This window comes from Saimiri boliviensis, chromosome 19 (genome assembly GCF_048565385.1).
Source record: "Saimiri boliviensis isolate mSaiBol1 chromosome 19, mSaiBol1.pri, whole genome shotgun sequence".
Classification (NCBI taxonomy): domain Eukaryota; kingdom Metazoa; phylum Chordata; class Mammalia; order Primates; family Cebidae; genus Saimiri; species Saimiri boliviensis.
In genome coordinates, this window is record NC_133467.1 from 37600952 (window position 1) to 37628088 (window position 27137).

General features: G+C 44.4%; 2 protein-coding genes and 2 non-coding genes across 5 annotated transcripts in view; 1 reads left to right on the plus strand and 3 right to left on the minus strand.

The window, feature by feature from the left end:
* LOC104649910 (late cornified envelope protein 1F) overlaps positions 1-27137 on the minus strand; it is a 95007-nt gene that overhangs the window by 39431 nt on the left and 28439 nt on the right. The window lies entirely within an intron of this gene.
* Positions 1323-26667, plus strand: LOC141582176 (uncharacterized). The gene is made up of 15 exons (XM_074389755.1): positions 1323-1579; positions 2757-2861; positions 3423-3632; positions 4804-4908; positions 6261-6333; positions 6782-7005; positions 8782-8833; positions 9623-9786; positions 10430-10476; positions 11773-11878; positions 22923-23055; positions 23295-23675; positions 23812-24005; positions 24299-24485; positions 26580-26667. Exons 1-15 carry the CDS (start codon positions 1345-1347, stop codon positions 26665-26667), a joined length of 2304 nt encoding a protein of 767 aa, XP_074245856.1. The 5' UTR covers positions 1323-1344.
* LOC120360301 (U4 spliceosomal RNA) lies at positions 8211-8351 on the minus strand. Its single transcript, XR_005576857.1, has one exon. It is a non-coding gene; the product is annotated as a U4 spliceosomal RNA (small nuclear RNA).
* Positions 23704-23774, minus strand: TRNAG-CCC (transfer RNA glycine (anticodon CCC)). Its single transcript has one exon. It is a non-coding gene; the product is annotated as a tRNA-Gly (tRNA).

Below are 27137 nucleotides of genomic sequence, written 5' to 3' on the forward strand. Positions count from 1 at the left end.
GGGCACAGAACAGTCTCCCAAGTCCCAGGCTCACAAAACTTGGGTGGCGATGAAAGCTGAGAAAGTGAGGAGGTGGTTCAGGGGATCACTCTTCCCTACTCGTTCCTGTCATCTCAAATCCACCTTCTATTGCACAGCAACCCGGAGGACCACCAACCACCCCTGACCATCACCTTGATCTTACCATGTTTGGTTAGTGGGATCCAACTACACATCAACGGCGTTAGACCAACTCAGAAAAATATCTCTCAAACAGTCTTCCATAAGGACCGCTCATGGCCCCGTTATTTTCAATATATGGAAAAACGAAATGAAAACAACAAAATCATATCAGGATTACCAGACTTCCCAAGATAGATATATGCCTTCAGGAGGTCTCTATAGAAGTGATTTTGATGACTTGACACCTTGAAAAGGCTCTTCTGGGACTAAATTGACATCTGTAAGTGACAAGAATGAGATGTAGTGTTCAGTCACATTAAAAAACAAATTATCCCACATAGAGGAAGCTTTGGATATAGGGACATCAAACTGGTGTTAAGTGTAATGAAAAGTCTCTTCTGCCACAAATATCAGTGTAGTGATATCTGCCAGTAAGAAAATATAAATCAGCATAACCATGGGATGCAGCAAGAAGAATATTGAGCCAGGAAAGAAAACATTTTTAAAAAATGAATTCCTCATTCGCTTTCTAGTGGATACAGAAAAAACTGCAGAAGAGTCAGAGGCTGTCACGGCAGTGTAATGGGATGATGTGTTAAACTTGTGGAAAAGCCTTCAATTCTGTTTTCACATATGAGAAGGAGGGATGACTGACTTCCTGACTAGCATTAAGAAAATATCACATGTTGGGAAACTGTTTCTGCGTTTACAATTTTATACACACAAGAGATGAAAAATGAGGCACATGCTGAGATGTATTGGGAATGAGGTGGGACTGTGGCATTGTCACAAGGGTACACAAATACTGAGAGTGACTGATAGAGGAACGGTCCCCATCGGTTGTGACCTCAGGTGAGACCAGGAGGCCTGTGTTTTAGCAAACTGGGCAATTGGAATGAAGGGCTCCTAAGATTCCATGACACGCCCAGCTTCTAATTCTGTTACTGCAACAGCAGACGGTTACCTGGTACACAGGCCACTATCTCTGACACTCTTGTCAGAGTATGAGCCACAGGCAGTGCCGTCAGCTCCCAGCTGAAGCATTGTGAACCTTGTTTTTGCGGTTAAGGACCCTAAAGTGCTGTGAGGATCAAGTTTTTCTCAAAAGTAAGTTAGGAAGTTGAGTTCTTGACATCCCCCAGTCCTGACTAAACCTATTTGATTTCCAGTTTTTAACCCGTCATGTGTTTGGATTTCTTTTCCTCAGTCCCTGGCTCTAGCTGTGGTGCCCCAAATGTCAGCATGGCGACACCTGTCAGAACTTGTTCCACGACAACCACCGAGGTGAACTTTCCACATACCATCGACAATTCCTACTCCCAGCAGGAAGAGACCAAACCGAATTTCAGAGACAGCAAATACAGACTTCTTATGAGCCAGGTGGCCTACTTCCGTAACTGCCAGCTGAAGACATACAGTAAGTTCTATAGGTTCACCACCATGAAACTGATGAGTGATGTCCTATCTTGTCTCTAGAAACTAACTGTCTCTTCATCAAAATTAATTTCATCCTTCCCATACTTGTAGAAAACAGCAATGGGTGTTTTAACACTTAGTTAAAGATGGAAGACATAGGTCAAAGTATTTAGCCACTGTTCCATGTCTGCAGTAGGGTGGTTGAGGGACTGGGGTTACAATCCCAGCCATTGATTTCTGACACAGGCATGGAACCACCTGTTTTTCTCAGCAAAAGGCTAAATCATGTTTACAGGAATTCTCTCTGTACTGTATAAGATCCTGCAGACAAGTAGCATCCAGTCTGTTGGTCTAAATGTCTGAGGCTACTGAACTTGCATTTTGTTCTGGTTTCTGCAGAGGCCCAGTAGGCAAAAATGTGTTCTGGAGACACTGGTGGAAACCCAATGATAGCACACAGTACCCGCTGTGAGGAGCTTGTAGGGGACCCTGCTCCTAATAGAACCTGTGATATGTGTATGTGGCACCATGAAGAGCAGAGAGTACCCTGGTACTGGTGCCTCAGCCTCCCAGTTAGCTGGGATCCCTGGTAGGCACCACCGCAAATGGCTAATTTTTGTATATTTAGTAGAGGCGGAGTTCCACCATGTTGGCCAGGCTGGTCTTGAACTCCTGAGGTCAAGTGATCTGCCTGCTTGGGCCTCCTAAAGTGCTGGGATTCCAGGCATGAGCCACTGCACCTGCTTCACAAATTCTTTTTTCAGTAAAGGTTGTTAGAATTACATCCGTCAGTCGAGTCTCCTATATAAATTTCTCAACCGTTCATTGGCAGTGATAGATGATGAGATAAATCAGTATTGCAGCAATGCTTCTGGAAAGTTTTTAGGGCAATTTTTGAAGATGTGGGGGGGAAGTTTTAATTATTTGCACTGACTTACGTCGGAGGATACATGATTAAGATCTACCAGATGAGGGAGATTTTGTCCTATGGATCTGAAAAGCAGGCTCATCTACTTCTGAGGCGACTTAATCTAGGTCCCGTTAGAACATTCCTGTCAGAATAGCACATTCTTACACTGAGAATATTTTACATCCTTGTGCTATGACTGAACACTGATTTGGTCTTGTGTGAAGTGCGATATGCTTAATGTGACCTGCTCTTCTGAATTTGTTTACAGAAGATCGAAAAGATCACAATGAAGAACAGAAATACAGAGACAGCAAAAATAAACTTATTATGAGTCAAGTGGCCTACTACTTGGGCTGCCGGCTGAAGACGGAAGGTAAGTTCTATAGGTTCACCATCAGAAAAGTGCTGAACAATGTCCTGTCTTGCCTCTGAAAAATGATACACTCTCTTCTTCAAAGTTAATTTAATCTTTCCCATACATCTAGGAAAATAGCAGTGGGTATTTTAACATTTTGTTAAAGGTGGAAGACAGAGGCCAAAGTATTTAGCAACTTTTTCCACGTCTGCAGTAAGGTGGGTTTGGGACTAGTGTTAATATCCCAGCTATTGATTCCTGACACAGGCACAGAACCATCTGTTTTTCTCAGCAAGATGCTAAATCATGTTGACAGGAATCCTGTCTACCATATAAGATCCTGCAGAACTTATAAGCAAGATAAAGACAGAAGGGTTTATTTCCAGGTTTCAGGGTGACTGAGTAGCTAAGACAAGTTGTTTGAAGGAGATCGAGAGAGGAGGTAAGAAGAGTAAAAGTGGGGAAACGACATCTTCAAATCAATAGGCAGGGCCGTCGGTGACGTCCCTCAGTCCCGATTAAACCAATTCGACGTCACCAGTTTCTAACCCATCGTGCGTTTGGGTTTCTTCTCCCCAGTCCCTGGCTTTCTGTGTTCTGCCCGAAACGTCAACATGGTGGCATCTGACAGGCCTCCTTCCAGAAAATACACAGAGGTCAACGTTGCAGAAAGCATTGAGAAATCCTGCCCCCAGCAGGAAGAAATCAAACCGAATGTCGGAGCCAGCAAAAATGGACTTCTTATGAGCCAGGTGGCCTACGTCCTGAACTGCCGGGAGAGGACATACAGTAAGTTCCGTAGGTGACCCCCACGAAAGTGATCAGTGGTGTCCTGTGTTGTCTTGAGTAAGTAACTGCTGACTTCATCAAAAGTAATTTCTTCTGCCCATACTTGCAGAAAATAGAAATGGGTATTTTAACATTTGGTAAAGATGGAAGACGGAGGCCAAAGTGTTTAGCAACTTTTCCACATCTGCAGTAAGGTGGGTGTGGGACTGGGGTGACAATCCCAGCTATTGATTTCTGACACAGAACCACCTGCTTTTCTCATCAAGAGGATAAATCCATGTTTACAGGAATCCTCTCTGTACCATATAAGAGCCTACAGACAAGTAGCATCTAGTCTGTTGGTCTAAATGTCTGCGGCTACTGAACTTCCATTCAATTCCGGTTTCTGCTGAGGCCCAGTAAGCAGAGCTGTGTTCTAGGGACACTGGGGGAAACACGATGATAGCACACAGTACCTCTTGTGAGGAGCTCGAAGGGGACCCTGCTCCTAATAGAACCTGCGGTATGTGTATGTGGCATCATCAAGAGCAGGGAGTACCCTGGTACTGATGCCTCAGCCTCCCAATTAGCTGGGATCCCCAGTGGGCACCACCATGTCTGGCTAATTTTTGTATTTTATGTAGAGGCAAGGTTTCACCATGGTGGCCAGGCTGGTCTTGACCTTCTGCGGTCAAGTGGTCTGCCTGCTTGGGCCTCCTAAGTTGCTTGGATTACAGGCATGAATCACCGGGTTAGCTCCACAGATTCTTTTTAAAGTAAATGTTGTTAGAATTCATCCATTGGTCCAGTCTCCTATATAAATTTCTCTAACCACTCATTGACCTTGATAAATGATGAGAATGATCAGTATTGCAGCAACGCTTCTGGAAAGTAGTTACAGCAAGTTGTGAAGATTTTGGGGGAAATGTTTTAATTGTTTGCACTGACATAGGTCAGAGCATAGGTGATTAAGATCTACAAGTTGAAGGAGAGATTGTCCCACGGATCTGAAAAGCAGACTCATCTACTTCTAGGGCGACTTAGTCTAGGGCCTGTTAGAACATTCTCATCATAATATGACACTCTTCCATTGAGAATATATTATGCCACTGTACTATGAACAGACACTGATTTGGTCCTGTGTGAAGTGAGATTTCCTCAATGTGACCTGCCCTTCCGAATTTGTTGACAGATGATCAAGAAGATCACGATGAAGTACAGAAATACAGAGACAGCCAAAATAAACTTCTTATGAGTCGGGCGGCCTCCGACCTGGGCTGCCGGCTAAAGACGGAAGGTGAGTTCTATAGGTTCATTATCGCAGAAGTGCTGAAGAGCGTTCTGTGTTTTGTTTGAGAAACTGAAGACTCTCTTCATCAGAATTTATTTCATTATCCCCATGCTTCTAGGCAAATGTAAGTTTGTATTTAACATTTTGTTAAAAATGGATGAGAGAGGCCAAAGTATGTAGCCACTTTTCCCCGTCTGCAGTAAGGCGGGTGTGGGACTCAGTCTAAAATCTCAGCTACTGATTTCTGACACAGGCACAGAACCACCTGTTTTTCTCAGCAAGAGGCTAAATCTTGTTGACAGCAATCCTCTCTGCAGCACAGAGGATCCTGCAGACACGTAGCATCTAGTCTGCTGGTCTAAATGTCTGAGGCTCGTGAACTGCCATTCACTTCAGGTTTCTGCTGAGGTCCAGGAGGGAAAGCCGTGTTCTGGGGGCCTGGGGGAACTACAGTGATAGTACACAGTACCCGCCGTGGGAGCTTCAGGAGGACTCTGCTCCTTACGTAATCTGATGGGAGGTGGTCTCTGAAGAAGAGGCAGCATCTGTCCAGTTGCAGAGGACAGAAAGGAAGCTGTGACAGGAGGGCGGTTGTTGGAGTGGAAAGAGCTCTGGATTCAGAATGAAGGTTCCCAGGCTGTATCTTCAGCAGTGTTTTTAGTAACTGTCAGTGAGCAATTGATTTCTGCTTCCTGACTTTCTGTCTCTTCATCTGCAAAGTCAGGCCAATTTCTCTCTCTCCATCTGCAAAGGCAGACATCTTGCAGTGTCTGAAGCATTGAAATGTGCGAACACTTACGATAAAGGCCCTCGCTGTGTGGTGTTGGAGACAGCACTTGATGTGTGGGCATTTGGTGTTAGGAAGCGGTTCAGACAGCAGCACTCCCTGTGGAGGGAATGTCCCTGAATAACATAGCAGAAGCCACTTGGAGGGCCTGTGAAGTCACCTGATGTGCAGAGAATTGTGGGACAAGTTTGTCTGTCATCTCCTAAGAGAAAGCAACAGGTTTTAAATGTGACCTGTGACAGGAAGGCAAGCCTGTCCCCGGGCATCAGATCTGTTTGAGGATGGGGGAGACAGCTGCCAAAGTCCTGAGAGAGGCCGCACAATCCTCCGTTGATGTGGGAGCAGAAGGTCTTTTCTACATTTGTCCTCATCTTGACAGCGAGCCTCCGGATCCGAAATGCATTGCCTGGTGGATCAGGAAACCATGCCAGGGCGTTTTGTGAAAGAGAAATCATGAGAGCTCTCAGTAGAACAGGGACGCACACACAGACGTTCATGTCCCTCTGTGCATTGGGCTGACTGTGGTTGCAGAGTGTGAAATGGGAAATAACGAACACATCTGTATTTGCAGAAAATGACAGAGATGAGGATGAAGATGTTCATGTCGCGGAGGCTGAGAGAATACAGGAGTCACTTGTCCCCAGGTAACGCTGAAGAATCAGGAGTAAGTAGTGGGTGGTAAAGTATGGAAAAGTTCTAGAATCTCACCCTCTCTGGTGTCTACCACGGACCAAAAGCCTCCATTGCCTTGGCCACAGTTCGTTCAGTTCAACCCACCTCAGACACAGGGTGTGGCAGCTGTTGTTCTTTGTATGTGCAGAGTGCCATGTGTGAATCATACAGGGATAACTGAGTCTCTGTTCTTCTCAGCTCCTTTCTGCCCAGTGTGATGAATATCAGCTGCTCTCTTTCTCTCCGGTTCCCGTGGCAGCCATGCTCTGTGGCATAGAGGAGGATTGCCTGTTTCCTCTCAAAGGGAACCTCCCATTTGCCTTCTGACACCCCTCTCTTATTCCTCCTGTGAAAACCAGCCAGGACTTCCTGGGGTCCAATCCCCCTTTGTTGAATCTTTTGTCATCTCTATACCGTCAGGCTCATCGGGGAGGTGCCAAAGGTTGATATCAGGAGAGTCCCTGAAGACTCCCTGAAGGACTGTGTCATCACTGCTTCCAATAGCTATGGCCCGACTGACTCCAGCCAGCCTCACGGAGACACCAGTGAAATCACATTTGAGGAAGACAACGTCGAATGTGCACTGGTCGCAGAGAGTCCATCATCTCCTGATGTAGTAGAGGATGCTCTGATCATTCTTTCAGGTGACCTCTCCATTCCTTGTTTTTGGTACCTCTGTCTAGGCTGTGGAAGATCACCTCAGAAGACAGGCTCTATACACACAAATCGGTTTGAATAAAAATGTGTGATGGGATAGTAAACACAGATATCAGGGAATTTTTCTCTCTTCCTCAGCTCATGCCATGCGTTTGTCTCCCAGGCCCAAGTATCAAGTTACCAGACCCCAGGCCAGTGTGACAAACTCATGGTCACCTGAGTGCAGGAGGTGTACAGTAGGTGTCTGTCAGGTGTCCCAGCTTGGAGTCGGTATCTCTCATCACCTCTAATGATGTCATGTGTCCCTGAATGATGTTTGTGGAGTTTCCATTGATTTTTAAGGAAACTGGGAGCCTTGCCTATTTATTTGGAGATATTGTTCCCCAGGTTTCACTGCTCCGAGCTTCAGTCTTGATCTCTTTTAAGTCAGCTTGCTTAGCTGCACAGTCACCTTGAAAGCAGGATGAAAACATTTCCTCTTTACCTTGCTGATATGTTTCCGTAAAGCAAGGCTCACCCCGGCTCTCCGCCCCGTCAGTGCAATGGCCTGTCTGATTTTTCTTCGTAGCATCACGTATTGTTTGCCGTTGTTGAGTTGGAGTCTTTTTGTGTCACCCAGGCTGGAGTGCTGTGGCACCGTCTTGGCTTACTGCAGTCTCCACTTGACGGACTCCAGTGATTCTGCTGCCTCTGCCTCCTGAGTAGCTGGGACCACAGGTGCTTACCACCACACCTGGCTAATTTTTGTATTTTTAGTAGAGACGAGGTTTCACCATATTGGCCAGGCTGGTCTTGAACAGCAGACCTTAAATTTGTCACCCACCTTGTCCTTTGAAATCACGGATTTTGTTTTTTCTTTATTTTGAGATGGAGTCTCCCTCTGTTATGCAGGCTGGTATTCAGTTGCACGATCTCAGGTCACTGCAACCTCTTCCTCCTGGGTTCAGAGATTGTGCTGCCTCAGCCTCCCCAGTAGCTGAGACCGTAGGCGCGTGCCAGCATGATCAGCTAAGTTCTTTGTATTTTTAGTAGAGACAGGCTTTCACCGTGTCAGCCAGGATGGTCCCGATCTCCTGACCTCGGAAAGTGCTCACCTCGGCTTTTCAGAGTGTTGGGATGACAGGCGTGAGCCACCGTGCCCGGCCCACAGATTCTTTTTTGTTTTTTTCTTGTTTTGTCTTTTTTCTTTCCTTCTCCCTAGAGACTGTCAAAAATTGTCAATGCCGACGCTATTGCTTGTCATCACGGCGGGGTATTGGGGAAGGTTTTCAATGAGCAATAATCTCATCTCGGATAAAACTCATTGGCTACGATACTGCCACTGCACAGAGCTCGCAGATTCTTTTTCAAGCAAGTGTTGTTAGAATGGACGTATTGTCCAGTTTCATGTCTAAGATGCCTCTGACCATTCAATGACCTTGCTACCTGGTGAGATAAGTCAGTATTGCAGCCACACTCCCAGAAAAGAGTTTGACTACTCTTTGGAGATTTTCTGGGAAAAAATTTGGTTTAACTTTGTCTAGACTCACGGAGAGAATATGGCATTATGGTGTACCTGTACAGGGAGATTTTGGCCTGTGCATCTGGAAAGCAGGCTCATCTACTCACCAGGCTACATCTCGGGCACCCTGGCATCTTCCTGTCAGAATTTGTATTCTTGCCCTGAGAGCATTTCTGTGCTTGTGCTGTGACTAAACACTGATTTGGTCATATGTGAAGTGTGATTTGCTTAATTTGACCTGCTTCTCTGAATGTATTTACAGAAAGTCAACATGATGATGAGGAAGAGCAAGAAAAAGGGCCAGTGCCCCCCAGGTAATGTCATGGAGCTCTGGGCTGTTATTTCAGTAGTGACACCTGGAGACTGCAGTCCAGGGAAAATGAGGACGTGATGACTAGAACTCTTTCTTCCATTCACCCAGCTACAGATTGTTTTTACTCACAATGTTGTGTGTGACTTGTGGCACCTTTATACGTTTTAATTTCTTAGTCCTCCCACGATAGTAGCCTGCAATCAGTGAGCCAGGCGACCTCAGCAAACGGGGATTTCCTGGTGTCGCCTGTTCTCTCCCATGTGTTTAGGTCCAGGGAGAGACACATACACGCTTTCTGTGTATTTGTTGTTACCATGTTTTCTGGGATTTGTGAAGAGAAGAAATTCAAAAGATATACATATATTATCAAAATACTGAAAAATGGTGGCCCTTAATACCCATGATCTGGGTGTCTGAAATGCCTCAAGAGCTCTGTTCACTTGAATGCTGCATCGAAAATTCAACACAACTGATGCGAGGTAGTTGAAGCCCCGTGTTGGTTCTCGTGCTGCAGTTCATGATGAGAGTTTACAGGGAGTCTGGGTGGCCTGCAGTGGCTCATCTGTGCAAATGCACTGAGAACCTGCTGCTCATTTGTGCTCTGTCCCCCAGGGTAGTCACTCTCCGCCCTGCATTTAGAAGGATAGTTTTTTTTTTTTCTCCTGAAGGAAAAATGCCTTTGCTTTCTGGGACCACTCCGTTCTGACGTCCATCAGATCAGCTGGGAGACTCTGTTGTCTAATCTCTGTTGGTTTAATCTTCTGTCACCCTGTCCTTCCTGGCTCATCAGGAATCCGCAGGAGTCTGTTGAGGAGGAAGCTTCCCAGGAGTCCTGGGATGAAGGTTATTCGACTCTCTCAGTTCCTCCTGGCACATCTGCCTTCAGTGAGCCTTACAGGAGCAACTTGCACTCATTAGAGGAGCAGCAAGTCGACTTGGCTCGTGACATAGACAGTGAGTACTCCATTGTGAAGGCGATAGATCTCCATTTTGTGTCCCAGATAGACCCCATAGTCTTTGGGCGTTGCTCCCCTGGCCGGGCTGAGAGTTGTCATCACTGTGGACTGAACCTGTAAATCAGTGTAGATTTCAATCACTCTGGATTCCAGTCTGAAGCATGGACATGGGGTGGGTCAGTGAGCTTTGCTTTCTCTCTAGTCTCAGGCCATGCCCGTCGCACCCTGGACCGACTGTCAGGACATTGAAGCCCAAGGCAGGTGTTGCGCACTCACACCAAGCTATGCAGCACATGCCCACGAGCTGTCTGTCCATCTGAATTCAATGTCTCTTTCCAGCTACCAAGTTCCTCATGAGTTTTGTTCCCCAAGCATGTCTGTAAGGTTCTTCCCTGTTTATACAAACTTGGGATAAAAGGTTAATGGTCTACCAGAATAGGGACATTTCACCATTGGTTCTGAGACACAAACCAAGGAATCTCTATCATGATTGGCCTTGGGACCTCCTGAAGTCTGTCTCTCACATTGTCCTGTCCTCATGCTGAGGAGCCTGAGGTCCCTGTGCAGGGATCAGACAGTGGACTGTTGCGGGTGTAGGGGAATTGGCTTATTTTGTCTGTCCCTGTCTGAATTTATTGCAGAGATTAAAATAAGCAAGAAGAGGAAAACCAAGGCCCACCATGCCCCAGTAACTCTGAGCAATTGTGAACAGCTAATTATGTGTTGACACCTGGAGATGCCAGATCCAGGGAAAACAGAGTGGGCTGCCAATATCCATAGCATGTTTTCAGCGAAGCCTGAACTATTCCTACTAACATTGCTGTTGGTTTTTGTTGCGGTAGATATTTAGGTTTCTATTTCTTCCTCACCTTATCATTTACTAAGTGCCGTAGGTTGACCATACTTGTTTTTAGGATCAGTGTTCGCTGTGTGTCCTGAGGGTACTAACTCGGAGTGTCCTTTTACTCCCTCATGAGTGTGTCACCTGGACGGTTCACTGAGCTTACTTTCTGTCTCTCTCTCTCTTTCTCTCTCTCTCTGTCTCTCTCTCTCTTTCTTTCTCTCTCTCTCTCTCTCTGTCTCTCTGTCTCTCTGTCTCTCTCTGTCTCTCTCTCTCTGTCTCTGTCTCTCTCTCCCTCTTTTATTCTTTTTTGCCCTACTCTTGCCCATCCCAACATAAGGCAGTAATTTTTTATGTCATTCATGGATCCGTTTTCTCTTTATTAACCACTTTCTTGTGCTCCCCATGAAATCTAATTGGGGCTCTGCGGTGTCTTACTTTCCCTGACTTATTCTTTGGTTTTTCCTCCTTTTCTAGGCTCAGCGTGGAGCTGGTGGAAGCAGAAGAACCCGAAGTCTTCTGGTACTCACTGGATATATTGCATTCCATGTACACAGCCTATCCTGAGTTTTTTTACACCTGCCAGGCTTACACATATGCTTTTTTTTATTTGTAGAAGCGCATGTTCGCTTGACTTTGGACATGGACAGTAGGTTTCTTACTATGACGGTGATAAGGCTCCGCCTGGTCTCCCGGATAGGGGTCACATTCCCACACTAAGACAACATGTCACCTGGGACTCTGCCAGTGCAGAGTATGAACAACGCCATGTTCTTGCTGAAAACACTTAGCCTGAGTCTCATAGCCTGAGGTAATCTCCAGACAACTTCAGAATGTAGACCAGTGAGCAGCACGACTGACCTGTCTCCTTCAGACAGCCCATGTCACCACAGGTCACACAACTAAAAGAGAAGAGACATTTTGGGTTGAAAAAGAGTCAAAAGGTAATGCAGCTCCATTACTCTAGTTCTTTTGAACCCAAAGTGTCTCCTCAGCGCTTTGTTGTTGTCATTGATGGTGGTGACATGGGCTTGTTTGCAGACGACAGGTCAGCTGTCTGGCTCAATGCTCCACGCTCTGAAGTTGTCTGAAAATGTCCTCAAGATTAAATTCAGCCTAAGTGTTTTTCCGGGAACACTGCAGGGTCAATGCTACCTGACCCATCTGCAGGCAGAGAAGGTCCCGTGTGTCTCCCGCCATGATTGTGATGCCAGGACTGTTCCACCATCTATCTACCATCATGATCATGGTACCGGGACTGTTCCACCATTTGTCTACCACCATGATCATGGTATAGGACTGTTCCACCATTTGCCTATCACCATGATCATAATGCCAGGACTGTTCCACCATTTGTCTACCACCATGATCGTGGTACCAGGACTGTTCCACCATTTGTCTACCACCATGATCGTGGTACCAGGACTGTTCCACCATTTGTCTATCACCTTGATTGTGGTACCAGGACTGTTCTACCATTTGTCTATCACCATGATGGTGATACCAGGACTGTTCCAACATTTGCCTACCACAATGCTTGTGATACCAGGGCTATTCCACCATTTGTATACCACCATCATCCTGATACCAGGACTGTCCCACCATTTGTCTATCACCATGGTCGTGGTACCAGGACTGTTCACCATTTCCCTATCACCATGATAGTGATACCAGGACTATTCCACCATTGTCTATCACCATGATAGTGATACCAGGACTGTTCCACCATTCGTCTACCACCATGATCGTGGTACCAGGACTGTTCCACCATTTGTCCATCACCATGATCGTGATACCAGGACTGTTCCACCATTTGTCTACCACCATTACTGTGTTACCAGGACTGTTCCACCGTTTGTCTATCACCATGATTGTGATACCAGGACTGTTCCACTATTTGTCTATCACCATGATCGTGATATCAGGACTCTTCCACCATTTGTCTATCACGATGATCATGATACCTTGACTGTCCCACCATTTTTCTATCACCATGATCGTGATACCAGGACTGTTCTACCATTTGTCTATCACCATGATCGTGGTACCAGGACTGTTCTGCCATTTGTGTATCACCATGATATTGATACCAGGACTGTTCCACCATTTGTCTACCACCATGACTGTGATACCAGGACTGTTCCACTATTTGTCTATCACCATGATTGTGATATCAGGACTGTTCCACCATTTGTCTATCACCATGATCGTGGTACCAGGACTGTTCCACCATTTGTGTATCATCATGATCTTGGTACCAGGACTGTTCCACCATTTGTCTATCATCATGATCATGATACCAGGACTGTTCCACCATTTATCTATCACCATGGTCGTGATACCAGATTTGTACCTTTCAGAGACGCCTTATTGATACTGAAGTAATTGGAAAAATCATTTTCAAAAGTGTTAATATCCAGTGTTCAAACGATCATCCCCTAAACATTTTATTCATTAATCATCCCTGGCAGTGTCAATTATGGTATTTATATCTCTATACTGGAAATTTTCAATTTTTACTGTATCTTTGCTTTTCCTAGTTTCTGTTGTTGGAAAAAAAATTCCCTGCCTGCATTTTCATTTTTGCCAAAGTTAATTTTAATCTATACTATTAAGAGTTTTTCTCTTAAGATAAGACTGTCAGCACATAAGGCCACAGCAAAACCAAGAATTCAGTGGTTTCGAAGCCTTTATTAATTTCTGGCTGACAAGAGATGTAGTTTACTTTTTAGCTGCTAATATCTATTTAAGTGAGCAGCCAGAGAAATGTCTATCAGACTAATGATATGCAAAGCCCAGGCCATTCTCTTTGAGTCTCTTAAACTATTTCAAAAGAGAGGAGAATAGGTAGCTTCCACATACATGGACAGGAAGGAGAATACACTAAAAGAAACAGACAACTGTTTCCCAAAACAGAATAGAAAATTAGATTTAAGTAAACATCTACCATTAAAATCTACAAAACATTTTCTCATGAAATGTAATCTCTCTAAACTTACCTGTTATATGAAAGTCAGTTCTTAATATGCCACACGACAGTGACTGTTGACTGTTAACATTCATATGAACATATTTCCAAGTTTATTATTTGAAAAAGCAAATGGACTATAATCCCATGATCTTTTTAAGATTGACAATTTTTTTTTCAAAATAAAAACCAAAGATTTTAAAGTTTGAAAATGACATTAAAATTTAGCTTCTCAAAGTAATGATGTTGAACTCTGTGTATCTTATTCCTGTTTATAGTGTAACTGTCAAGTGATCATTTAACCATTCTTTAAATATTTCAAATTCCTGGGAACAAACCGCATCCCAGGGTGTATCTTCTCTTTCTTTTCTTTTTTTCTTTATTTGACTTTTAAGTCCTGGGGTGCATGTGCAGATCTTGCAGGATTGCTACATAGGTCTACACATGCCACGGTGGGTTGCTGCCTCCATCTCTCCATCACGTACATTAGGTATTTGTCCTAGTGCTATTTTTTCTCAATCTCCCCATCCCCTGCCATCCCTCCCTCACCCCCCACCCTCAACAGACCTCAGTTTTTGATGTTCCCCTCCTGTGTCCTTGTGTTCTCATTGTTCAGCATTCTCTTATGAGTGAAAACGTGGTGTTTCGTTTTCTGTTCTTGTGTCAGTTTGCTGAGAGTGATGGTTTCCAGCTTCATCCATGTCCCTGCAAAGGACATGAGCTCATCCTTTTTTATGGCTGCATAGTATTCCATGGTGTATATGTGCAACTTTTTCTTTATCCACTGTGTTACTGATGGGCATTTGGGTTGGTTGTAAGTCTTTGCTATTGTAAACAGTGCCACAATGATCATACGTGTGCATGTGTCTTTATAATAGAAGGATTTATAATCCTTTGGGTATATACCCAGTAATGGGATTACTGAGTCAAATGGTATTTCTACTTCTAGATTCCTGAGGAATCGCCACACTGTCTTCCACAATGATTGAAGTAATTTACACTCCCACTGACAGTGTAAGAGCGTTCCTATTCACATCTTCTCCAGCATCTGTTGTCTCCTGATTTTTTTAATGATCGCCATTCTAACTAGCATGAGATGGTATCTCAATGTGATTTTGATTTGCATTTTTCTAATGACCAGTGATGATGAGCATTTTTTCTTATGTTTGTTGGCCACAAAAATGTCTTCTTTTGAAAAGTGTCTGTTCATAGTCTTTGCCTACTCTTTGATGGGATTCCTTTTTCTCTCGTATATTTGTTTTGGTTCTTTATAGATTCTGATGATTAGTTTTTTGTCAGATGGGTAACTTGCAAAATGTTTTTCCCATTTTGTTGGTTTCTGGTTCACTCTAATGATTGTTTCTTTTGCTGTGCAGAAGCTCTTAAGTTTAATAGATCTATTTTGTCTGTTTCGGCTTTTGTTTCCAATGCTTTTGGAGTTCAAGTCATGAAGTCCTTGCCTATGCCTATGTCCTGCATGATATTTCCTAGGTTTTCTTCATGGGTTTTTATGGTGTTAGGTCTTATGTTTAAATCTTTCATTTATCTGGAGTTAATTTTTGTATAAAGTGTAAGGAAGGAGTCCAGTTTCTGCTTTCTGCACATGGCTAGCCAGTTTCCCCAACATCATTTGTTAAACAGGGAATCCTTTCCCCATTGCTTGTTTTTGTCAGGTTTGTCAAAGATCAGATGGTTGTAGATGTGTGACATTACTTCTGAGGCCTCTGTTCTGTTCTGTTGGTCTATATCTCTGTTTTGGTACCAGTACCATGCTGTTTTCATTATTGTAGCCCTGTAGTATAGTTTGAAGTCAGGTAGTGTGATGCCTCTAGTTTTGTTCTTTTTTCTTAGGATTGTCATGGCTATGTGGGCTCTTTTGTGGTTCCATATGAAGTTTAAGTTGTTTTTTTCCAATTCTGTACTATTGCTCAAGGAGATCAAAGAAGATCTAAATAAGTGGGAAGACATCTTGTGTCCATGGGTTAAAAGATGTAACATGGTTAAGATAAAAATACAACTCAAAGCAATCCACATATTCAATATAACTTTCTCAAAATGGCCCTTTTTATAGGAATGGTTTGGAAGAACTTCATATTCCTGAGAAATGGCAAGTGTGCCCCCAGAACAAAACAATCTTGAAATGCAAGAAGGAACATCCTCTATTCCAAAGGTCTTTAACAGCTCTCAGCAATACCTGCTAATCTTCAGTATACAGGCTTTCACACTTTTTTTTAAAATTCATTTCTAGACAGAATCTCACTCCTTTCAGGCTGGACTACAGGGGCACGGTCCCAGCTCACTGCAGCAGGGAATTCTCAGGCCCTTGAGATCCTAGGGCCTCATCCACCTGGGGCTACAGGCTCACACCGCCACACCTGGATAATTTTTATCGTTTTCAGTAGAGACGAGGTCTCACTATGTTGCCCAGGCTAGTTTTAAATTTCTGAGCTCAAGCGACCCTCCTGCCACAGCCTCCAAGTTGCTGCGATTTGAAGCTGAGCCTGGCTAGCTTTCATATCTTTGCTATATAGTTTATATTTCCTAATGCTATTGTAAAATACGCTTTTTAAAAATTTTTATTAAAATTATATATTTAAGGAATTCTATATATTTATATATATTTAAGGAATACAACCTCAGGATTATATACATACACATATACATGTACATCTACACATACATAATGAACCAGTGCCTACTAGGTGAGGGGCTGCCTTGTGAGCAAACCCAAGGGCCCTGGCTCATGAAGCCCTTGGCTAGAAACGTGGAGGGATCTGCCAGGTGGGCACACAGCAGGTTTCTCATTTTCTTTTGGCAAACACACACAAAAATATCAGCACCTGCTCACTGGAGTCTCTGGCAACCCTGACCAGGCGTCGTGATGGGTGAGGTGGGCTAGGAATGGGAAAGTGGATGACCCCAGACCTAGAGACTGCTGCCGTCACCTGGGCACCTGGGATGTGCGTGGAGGAGTCTCCCACAGATTGGGCCTGGATCAATGCCCAAACATGCACAAGGACAGGACTCTTGGCCTGGATGTTTGCAGAGCTCCCAGTCTTCTGACGAGGCTGGTGGTGGGGAGGAAGTTTCAACGAAACAGAAGAGTTACAGGTACTCGAGCCTGGCAACAGAGAATACTTCCCTGTACTACGAAATGACAATATCTGACATGACGAATGACACACTTGAGCAACAGCTTTCACTGTTTCTCAAGCAGAGTCTTCGGACCACTAGGGTAGTGCTGTCCGATGTTGACTGAAACGTCAGTGGTTCGAGCCCGTCAGTCACATGAATGTTTCTAGCTGACATGACCTTCCATCTGAAGAGTCTCTTCCTTGGACCGAATATATCTTAAAACTTCTCTTTAGGCCGGTCGCAGTGGCTCACGCCTGTAATCCTAGCACTTTGGAAGGCTGAGGTGGGTGGATCACCTGAGGTCAGGAGTTCAAGACCAGCCTGGCCATCATGGTGAAACTCCATCTTATATAAACAAACAAACAAAAACTTCTCTTCTTCTTGTCTCTTGTCTATTTTCCAACGTGCCTGTTTGTTGCTTGGGGCAAAAAAAGTCCATTTTTAATCTCCCCCCAACAAACATCTTCTCTTACTTATCCTGGTATTTAGGGTTTTGAGTTGGTTTTCTCAGCTGCTCATATTTGGAGCACTAGAAATTCCTAAAATGGAGAATGACGGAACCTGAGTCACACCTCTGGTGAAGCCACAGACTCTGGGGGAGAAAGCTAATCTGCCAGGGTTTGAAGTTAAACACGTTGATTTTCTGTGCCTCCGTTTCTATATGTCAAATGCACTAAACCAGAATACTCAGGTTGTCCAGTGTTTAAATAAGCTGTGCAGGAAAAGCGCGAGCCCAATGCCTGTCACAAAGTCATTGTTCAATACACACGAGCCCCTGTCAGCGCCGTTGCCTCCAGCATTTCCATCAGGCTTTGATCTTTTAAACATCCTTCTTGACGCAAGTGGATCATTCTTCAAACCTTCTCTACCTGATGGCCATGGAATTGCTGGAATGTGTATTATTACAGACACAGCTGCAGGGATCAGACCGACACATAGATCTGTCGTGCGTCCCCTGTCTGCTGCTCCGCAGATACCTGGAAATGGAATTGCCAGATCAACGTGTTTGTACATTTCTGATCTTGCTAATTTCTGCCCAAATTACTGTGGAAAGACGATAGAACAAGTCACATTTTTAATATTTTGTGAGAAGTCTTTTTCTCTTTATCTTCTGGCCAAAACTGCGTAGTACTTGCCCACCATTTCCTCTGAACTTCCTTTTGCCAACATTTCTGTAGTCATACAGTGGGGACACGTTTTATGCATGATATCAAACTCAAATCCTTAAATGAAAAGAGGGATTAACATGACTGTACACAAATTTATATTCAAAATACAATGAATGGAAATATACATGTGTATGTAAATATATACAAAAAATATATGGCAAAAAAAATTTTACTTAGGATACTTCATCAAAGTTATGTATGCTTGAAAATTTGTTTAGTAAAACAGCAGGCCCCATGCGTACTCCCAGAGTTTCATCACATATAAGGAATTATTTAGCTCCTTATCTCTAAGTAGCTATTATTCATCTTTGCTTTCTGAGTTTAGGCCCCATCTCTCCCTCACATACTTGCTCATCGCCACCACCCCCAAACACGCCCCTCAACACCTCTCCCTCTAACATGTTTGTGTCCTAGTTTGCTGAGTCAATTACTACATTATTATAACTTGTACATTTTATTCAGAGTTCAGTTACATTGGATATACAGAGCAGGAATGAAGGACCAGTATCTTCCGGGACTCTCTCTCAAGTGGATGAGTTTCAGAGATTTATGTAGTCTTTGTCTACCCTGCCTGTCTTCTCCTATTCCAGGTAAGTACTGGATATGATGGCCCAGCTCAGGTCAGGTACTCTCCGTGAGCAGGGGAGGGCGGGACGTCTTCATGAGCAGTACCAGAAAGACACTGTCCAAAGAGGGAGAGGCAGTTCTGAGAAAGAAAGGTCAGTCTAGGGCGTGGGCAGGCAAACCGAGGATGTGACAAAAACAGTGTCTGCTCTGTGAGGGGAACATGCAGCAGAGGATGGGCTCAGCGTGGGAGGAAAAGAGGTTCTGGAAATATGGGCCACGGATATTCCTGTGTGAGCTGGAGCCACATGAGACTGTTGGGGACTCACAGGGGCAGGGAGCTTAGGAGAATCTGCACTCCCCAACCTGGGAGACAGGTGAGGGGACTGTCCTGGTCACCAGACAGAGATAGGGTCTGGGCCAGGCAGTTCTGATGGGAAAGAAAGAACAGGACATCTTCTCCTTAAGGTAAGGTCCTGAGTTCAGGTCTCGGTAGGGAGAGAGGCTGCCTTAGGGCATTGGCAGCTGCAGATGGTTGGCCAGATGAGGGCACTGACATCTATGTGCTGTCACCTTGTGGTTCTAGTAAAAGAATCGCTGCAATGAAGGGTCCTTAGGAAGAGGAGGTGGAGGACCAGACTTGGGGCGGGGGCTCCAAGAGGACTGTCTGCCTTGCTGTGCAGAAGCCTGCTGCATAACCTCCCTGGTTCTCTTGCTCAGTCTCCTGGCCAGACCCCCAAAGTCCCTGCCCTGTGTGCCCTGGCAGGGCACAGTCAGATGAGCCAAGGCATCTCCAGCCGGGACTCATCCCTGGGCATTTTTGTGGTTTTGGGCACCCTGGCCTTCTCCAGGCCTTGTCTTGCAAGAAACTGTCCTGCAGGGCGAGTCGGGGAAGGAGGTTACTTGTGTGTGGGAAAAGAGGAAGTAGCGAGAGGTGGGGAAGCACACATGATGAATGAGGGGTCTGGCCTCTCACTGTCTGGATGCTGTGACTGGGTTTCACGTCTATGATGCTTTTTGAGAGGCCTGAGGGTCCTCTCCTGAGGAAGGAACTCAGATAAAACAAATATAAATTTCGTTTATCGGCTTGCTTGACCTCAGGAGTTTGAAACCAGCCTGGACAATATGGTAAAACCCTGTCTCTCAAAAAAAAAGGACGAAAAAGTAAAGGAGAGAAACATCTCTGAACTAAACTTACCCCTTAAACTTTGACCTTGAAATTCTTACATGCCCACCTCTACTGCCTAGAGGAATAAGGGGCCATCAGGCAGAAGACAGGGGCATGTGGGACTGTTGGGCCTGAATGGATTAAATGATTTTAATTTCTGGTTCTGTGATTCATGAAAGCAGTTCATTTTGATTGTCATCTTCTTTAAGTTCTGAAGACAAGGCATCGATGGGTGTGAATGTTCAAGATTTAGCAGGAGTAGCTGCGTTTTTCAGACTCAGGAGTCAAAGCCCTGTAAGCTAACAGCACAGGGATTAGTGAATAGGACATTTGTACTGCAGAAAGTCCTGTTTGTCTCTAACATGTCACAAATGAAAGCACTGTGATTTGGTGTTCACTAGTTACTGCCTGCAGGAGTTCAAACCATTGCATGAACGTGGTTAGGTTACTCCTTTCATGTGCCTAGTTGCTAGCATTCTAATGACAGAACCGTGAACAAAAGCATCAAAAATGTGACAGGGCCTATGCCAGACTTATCAAATAAGACAATTAACTTTTCTCTCCATCATTGAACAAAATGGTAAATGCAAGGAACAGTTTTGGAAATTTAGTATGAGGATAAATAATTTCCTTTTCTTTAAGCAGCATACAATAAAATAAGGAAAGGTGAGAATAAACACACAATCATTTTTTTCAGCTGTTACTTATTTCTTCATTTTGAGACAGCGCCTCCCTCTGTTGCCCAGGTTGGAGTGCAGTGGCAGGACCTCAGCTCACTGCCACCTCTACCCCTACCTCGCAGGTTCTTCTGCCTCAGCCTCCTGAGTAGCTGGAATTACAGGCATGCACCACCACGGCCAGCTAATTTTTGTATTTTTAGTAGAGACAGGATTTGGCCATGTCGGCCAGGTTGGTATCAAACTCCTGGCCTCAGGTGATCTGCCCGCCATAGTCTCACAAAATGCTGGGATTACAGGCATCAGCCACTGCATGCGGCCTTCTTTTAAGCTATTTGAAAAGAGCATAATTTCATATTTCCAAGACTGGTTTCTGGATACAGTACTAATAACTGATTCGGTCACTGTCACCACTAAAATCTTCAAACCAGTGCGATATTTGTACATGTTTTATTTTCAAGTACACACATGAAGGTCCAGCAGTGATACAGGCTAGGGATCAAAAACCAATAGAATTCTCAAATCTTTTTAAAATTATTATGATTACCACTAAATCCAAATGAATGTCTCTTAATTTTAATAATGGTAAACACAAGTAAAGGAGGTTAAGAAAAATCCCAATCAACATAATTTCCTGAAGGACAAGGCCAATCTCTTCTGAACATGAAACCTTTGTCTCCACATCATGGATTTTCCTCATTAAAGGAAGAATCTGCAACCAACTCACGTGATCGACTGAAACCGTCTCAAGTTCCTGATTGCACTGAATGAGCACACCAATTAAAAGAGACTGGCAGAATGGAAAATGGGGTTCACCTGTATGTTGTCTAGAAGAAACATGTTGTCTACAAGAAACCTACTTTAAATTAGAAGACACAGAGATATTTGAAGTGAAGGGATGGGGAAAGGTATACCATACTCACCGTAATCAAAAGAAAACTGGAGTGGCATCCGGGCACCGTGTGAGCCTGTAATCCCAGCACATTGGCAGGCCGAGGCCGGTGGATCACTTGAGGTCAGGAGTTCAGGACAAGCCTGACCAACATGGAGAAACCCTGTCTCTACTAAAAATACATACTTAGCTGGCCATGGTAGTGCATGCCTTTAATCCCAGCTACTAGGGAGGATGAGGCAGAAGAATCATTTGAACCTGGGAGACAGATGTTGCACTGAGTCGAGATCACACCATTGCACTCCAGCATGGGGAACAAGAGCGAAACTGAGTTTGAAAAAAAAAAAAGAAAGCAAGAAAAAGAAAATAAAAGTGAGAGTAGCTAAATTAATTTGAGACAGAGCCAATTTCAGAGGGAGAAAAATCATGGGGATAAAGAGAATCATTGCACAATGATAAAGAGGTCACTTCTTCAGGAAGATAGGACAATCCTTAATAAGTATGCACCTAACAAGAGAGTATCTAAATATGAGAAGCAAAAACTGAGAGAACTTCAAGGACAAATAGACAGATTCGCTATTGCTGTGGGAGACTTCAGCATCAGTAATGGACACATCGCGGAGGCAGGAAATCAGTAAAGATACAGTGGAACTGAATGCCACCATCAGTCACCTGGGTCCAACCAACTTTTTAGATAATTTCCTCCAACAAGAGCAGAGTACATATTCTTTTTAGGGTCACATGGAACGTTCACCAGGATCCACCACATTCCGGCCCATAAAACACACTTCAACACATTTAATGGGATAGAACTCACACCAAGTACGCCCTCCACTCAAAGTGTGGAACTGAAGTAGAAATCAGTAACAGACAGATGGCTGGAAAACCCCAAATTGGAGACCAGGCAACAGACTTCTAATAACACATGGGTCAAGAAAATGTCTCGGGACAAATGACATATTTTGAGCTAAATGAAAATGAACATACAACTTGTAAAAAATGTCCAGGAGCAGCAAATTTGGTGCTTAGAAAGAAAGTCATAATATTCACTGCATATGTTAGCAAAGATAAAAGATCTACAATCAATAATTCAAACTTATGCTTCAGGAAACTAAAAAAAAAAAAAAAAACAAGAGCAAATTAAATTTAAAGTGAGTGGAAGACAAGAAGCTATAAAATTAGAGGAGAAATCAAGGAAATGGAAAACCAGAAAACAATAGAGAAAAATCAGCAAAACCAAAAGCGAGTTCTTTAAAATCATCAATGATATTGATAAACATCTAGCTGGTGAACCAAGAAACCATGAGAAAAGATACAAATTACTCATAAGAAAAATAAAAGAAGGTCCTCACTACTGATCTCATGGACATTAAAGGGAAAACAGATGAAGATTATCAACAATTCTCTGCTCGCAAATATGAGGACTTGGATGAATTGGACCAAGTACTTGAAAGACACAGTCTACCCAAACTCACACAAGAAGAAACAGATAACCTAAATAGATCAGATTAAAGCAACGATGAATAACCTTCCAGAACAAAGCACCAGGTCTAGATGGCTTCACTATCCAACAGTTAAGGAAGAAGTGATACCAATTCTCTCTAGAAAGTAGAAGCCGAGGGAACACGTTTTAACTCTGGTCTAAGAGGCAAACATTAGGAGCAAGCCCAGACACATGGTTTTGAACCAGGGTGTTGAACTAGTCTGGACTGCTAACCAGCTCCGAAACTCAACCCTGGAAAGAAGTGTAGAAGCAAGAAGGAAACACAGCTTCTGGGAACTGGGAAAAACGGCGACCCTCCCATGGAGCCCAAGGCGGGTGTGAACCGGTGTGTGAAGGCTGATGTTCGCAGGTAGGAAAGAGAGCACGATGGAGACAAGTGTTCTCCGTTCTGCTCTTGCTTCTGACTCCGTGGCTACGGACCAACCGCGGCTCCCACCGCTTCACAGAAGAGATTTGTCAGCGGCTCTGAATCCGCCAGGGAGGCAGCTGCCATGTGACGTCCTGGGCCCAGGTGAGCTTCCCTGAGGAAACGAGGAGATGGAAACAGGGGAGGACAAACCAGACGATCGCGGGGCTCTCCTTTTGCAGGTTTCCTCCCCAGACCTGCAGAGCTGATGATTGCCATGACCCCCGCACCGCGCTGCTTAAAGAGAAGCATGAAATAGAATCCCCTGGACAGAAGATTTGCCTGGCGGGGTGTAAAACGAACAGGGGTGAGAGAAATGAGTTCTGGGGCCGTGCTGCTCTCCAGTCGGGGCCCGATGATAGTTTTGCCAAGATGACCAAGGACTGGGGTCTTTGTGGACAGAAAGGTCCGAGGCCCCTCTCCGCAGCTCCCCTCATCTGCAGGTGGGTTCCTCCCCACACCCCTCCCCTTTCCCAGGGCCCCGTTTTCCCTCTCTGCGTGTGTCTGCCAGACCCTGACAGCTTCTATGACGCTGTGACCTATCTAAGGGACAGACGGTTATGGTAAGGAAATGTGAAAACCACAGGGAACTGCATTGGCCGGGAATCGAACCCGGGTCTCTTGCGTGGGAGGCAAGAATTCTACCACTGAACCACCAATGCCAGCTGGACGAACCCTCTGGCCTTTCCTTGGAAACAGGTGCGCTACGGCCATGGGAAAAGGAGTCAAGATTTTCCCCGTGTGCTCTTTGGAAGATATCACTCACGAAAAAGACACCCAGAGCGAAGGCTCGCGTTGGAGATTTGTATCGGGCAATACCACAAGGTTATGGCTTTGCAGTAAAACAGCTAACTTCATAAAGCCTTATTCTGAAGTGGGCTCTGTACAACCGGGTAACAATCCTCTGTGGGAAAACATCAGAAATGCGCCCAGTTTCTTGTCTCTGGTCCCGTATCCAGTGGGCGCCTGTGGAAAGCTCTTGCCTCGCCTTTTAATATCCTGTCCTTGCCGTCCCGTGGCTTGGTGCCTCCCAGACCCTTTCCTCCTGTTCTTGAGATGAACATCAGCACTTTCCCCAAAACGACCTTCAGATCCCAGGGACCTCGGTTTGGAGAGCGGGACTCTTGGGACTGTGCCTGGGAAAATCCAGGAGACCTGCTTGATAATTGAACTTCTCTCCGCATAGACCTCTCCAATTCCGGAAAAACACCCCGGATCAGATCTTGCGTTTACCTTCTTATGCCTTACAGAGACCAAAACAGGAGCGAAGAAATGGGCGCTTCACTCCAGGATTTCTTTCCTTCATCTCACCCTCGCCGCTCACACAAGGAGGCCAGTTCAGGGAAAAACAGCTGTATTCCGATCGATTCTAGGTAGGTGCTGGGATATTGTTCCTCTAACTAACTTAAAGCGTTCTTTTGCTGTTTGCCTTTGTCTGATGTCCATGTTTTCACTCTCTCTTTTTACAATAAGCCTGGTACAGATTTCTGCCTCTCTTTTTGTTGGGTGTGTGTTTTCTTTGTGTTTTAAATGTTTTGTTTACAATTTTTACTTTAATTTCGGGGAACATGTGCAGGACGTGCAGGTGTGTAACAAAAGTAAACGTGTGCCCTGGCGATTTGCTGCACAGATCATCCCAGCGCCCAGGTACTAAGCCCAGCATCCATTAGCTGCTCTTCCTGATGCTCTCCCTCCTCCCAGCCCCCATCCTCTGCAGGCTCCAGTGTATTGTCCCCACCCCTCAGCTCCATGTATCCGTGTGTGCTCGTCATTCAGCTCCCACTTATCAACGAGAACACGCGGTATTGGTTTTCTGTTTCTTCATTAGTTTGCTAAGGAGAACGTGCACGGCTTTTAATATTTAACCCTTTTCTGTCCATTAAACTGTAAAAGCCAGCATTTCCTTTTCTATCCAGTCTGAGAGATTTAGATCCATTATAATTAGCAGTAATTAGTGTTATGTTAGAGACGACCGTCATAGATAGTCTCATTCCAACCACCTCATTGTATCATTTCTGTGTTCTTGCTTTGTTTCTACAGTCTCTTTCTGCCTTTCTTACTAGACAGGTCTGTCTGGGTAAATTTTCTGTTTTCCTGTTGTGTTTCTGAAATTCCTTGTTCCTGCCTAGTTAATATATTCTCTGAGATCTCAGGTGCACAGGAAGAAGTGAATGCTGTACCTTAGCTCAGGGCACATTACGGTGGCTGATCTGAGCAAGGCCCTTACTGTCTTTCCTTCTTTTCTCTGTTTACCCCCCTCCCCTTCCCTCGTCCTCTTCCAGAAACATGTTCTGAGGAGTTTTGTATATGCTGTTTTATCCCACACTTTCTCAGCATATTTCATTAAGGGGATGTCTTTGAAAAACACACATCATTCTTGGAGGGGGTGTTCAAACAACTTTATAGTGTGAGTTGGTTTCCCAAATCCCATTCCACCCTCTTTACTCCATTCTATGTACCATCCGCTCAGCTTTTCTATTGTAATAGTCAAGTTTATGTAAAAACGGGTTGGGTGGGGGGGAAGTCAAGCCAGTACAATGGACAGAACACTTGAACAGTGTTTGTTCACAAAAGAGGATCCCTTAATGTCCAAATGGCATAAGAAAAGATTCTTGGTATCGTTACTCACTCAGGAAACATAAATTTAAAATGCCGTGGTTCACCATTACATGCCATCAGAATGGACAACATTTAAGAGACAGAGAAAACCACTAGCTTATAAGAATGCAGAGCAAGTGTATCTCTTGTTACTGGCAAGACAATAAAATAGTGAGACCATTCTACAAGACTGTTTGAAACTTTCTAATAAAAAAATACACCTGCTCCATGACCCAGTCATTTCATTAATAAGTTTATATTCAAGGGAAATGAAGGCATAGGTTTATTAAAGGGCCCATAGTAGAATATTTCTAAGAGCTTCTTCACAATAGTCCAAGGTAGAAAGAGCCCAGCTGTCCATCAATGCTAGAGTAATCATCAGTAACACCAAAAAGCTGAGGCACATGCCATAAAACGGATGCATCTCAAAACCATTGTTGCATTAAAAAAGAAAACAACAGACAAAATCAGTATATTCCTCTACGTGAATTTCAAGAAGAAGCAAAAGTAATCCATGGAGACAGACCGGAAGGGTGACCGCCTAAGTGGATGGGGTGAGGATGGATTGGAAAGGGGCTCTAAGGACGTGCTGGGCTGGCGACAACTCCCGTAACGTGATCGTGTGATGGACTCTTATGTCAACATACACTGCACTGTGCACTTAGGATTGGTGCACTTTGGTCTATGTGGATTAAACTTCACTCGTTTACTGATAGCAACAACAAATAAATAAAAACGAAATTAAAAATTAGGTGTTGGGGAATATCATTAAGTTTAGATTTTACTGAATTCTTTAGTTTTCCTTAAAATACCCAGTTGGAGTGCAAACTCTCATCTCCTTTTGTTCATTTCGGATTTGGTCTGAAAAGGCCCCACGGATGTTTGAAGTATCTGAGCCAGAAAAACGGGTACAGCCGCATCATGTCAACAGTGAAAGAATCCAATGAGGCCGACTGACAGGGAGGGAGCCCCTCACCTTTTGGGTGCTGCGCTTGCAAAAGTCCAGCCTTTCAAGATGACCTCAGTGTGCAAAGTAGGGGTTCCTTCTAGTCTCCCCACCGCACAGAGCCCCGAAGCCACAGACACGTTGTAAAGTCTCTAGTCGCAGGTAAAGGGCACAGTCTAGGCAGAGGCTAGAGGCGAAGGGAAAAGAAGAACGGAGCCAGAGGCGCGGAAGCAGCTGGCTTCCTTCTTTCAACTGAATGTAGGGCTGTCTCCGCTTTGGAGACCTAAAGGTCCCCGTAGATTTCCTTTTTTTCTTGGTGTCGCTCCATTTTTCCTCCCTTTCCCACTGCTCTTTGTACAGTGATTGCTCCTCTGTCCCACAGAAATACAAACTGGCCACAGACACCTGTGCAAGAATGACTAGAGCATTATATGTAATGGTAAAATCTTAGAACCAATTTAACTTCAAAAGCATACGGAAC

Bases quoted from the DNA above. Each gene is read 5' to 3' on its own strand.
- LOC141582176 (XM_074389755.1), top strand. From the start codon at position 1,345: ATGTGTTTGGATTTCTTTTCCTCAGTCCCTGGCTCTAGCTGTGGTGCC. The intron at 2,862-3,422 runs GTAAGTTCTATA...TCTTCTCCCCAG, and splicing joins CTGCCGGCTGAAGACGGAAG to TCCCTGGCTTTCTGTGTTCT. The intron at 4,909-6,260 runs GTGAGTTCTATA...CTGTATTTGCAG, and splicing joins CTGCCGGCTAAAGACGGAAG to AAAATGACAGAGATGAGGAT.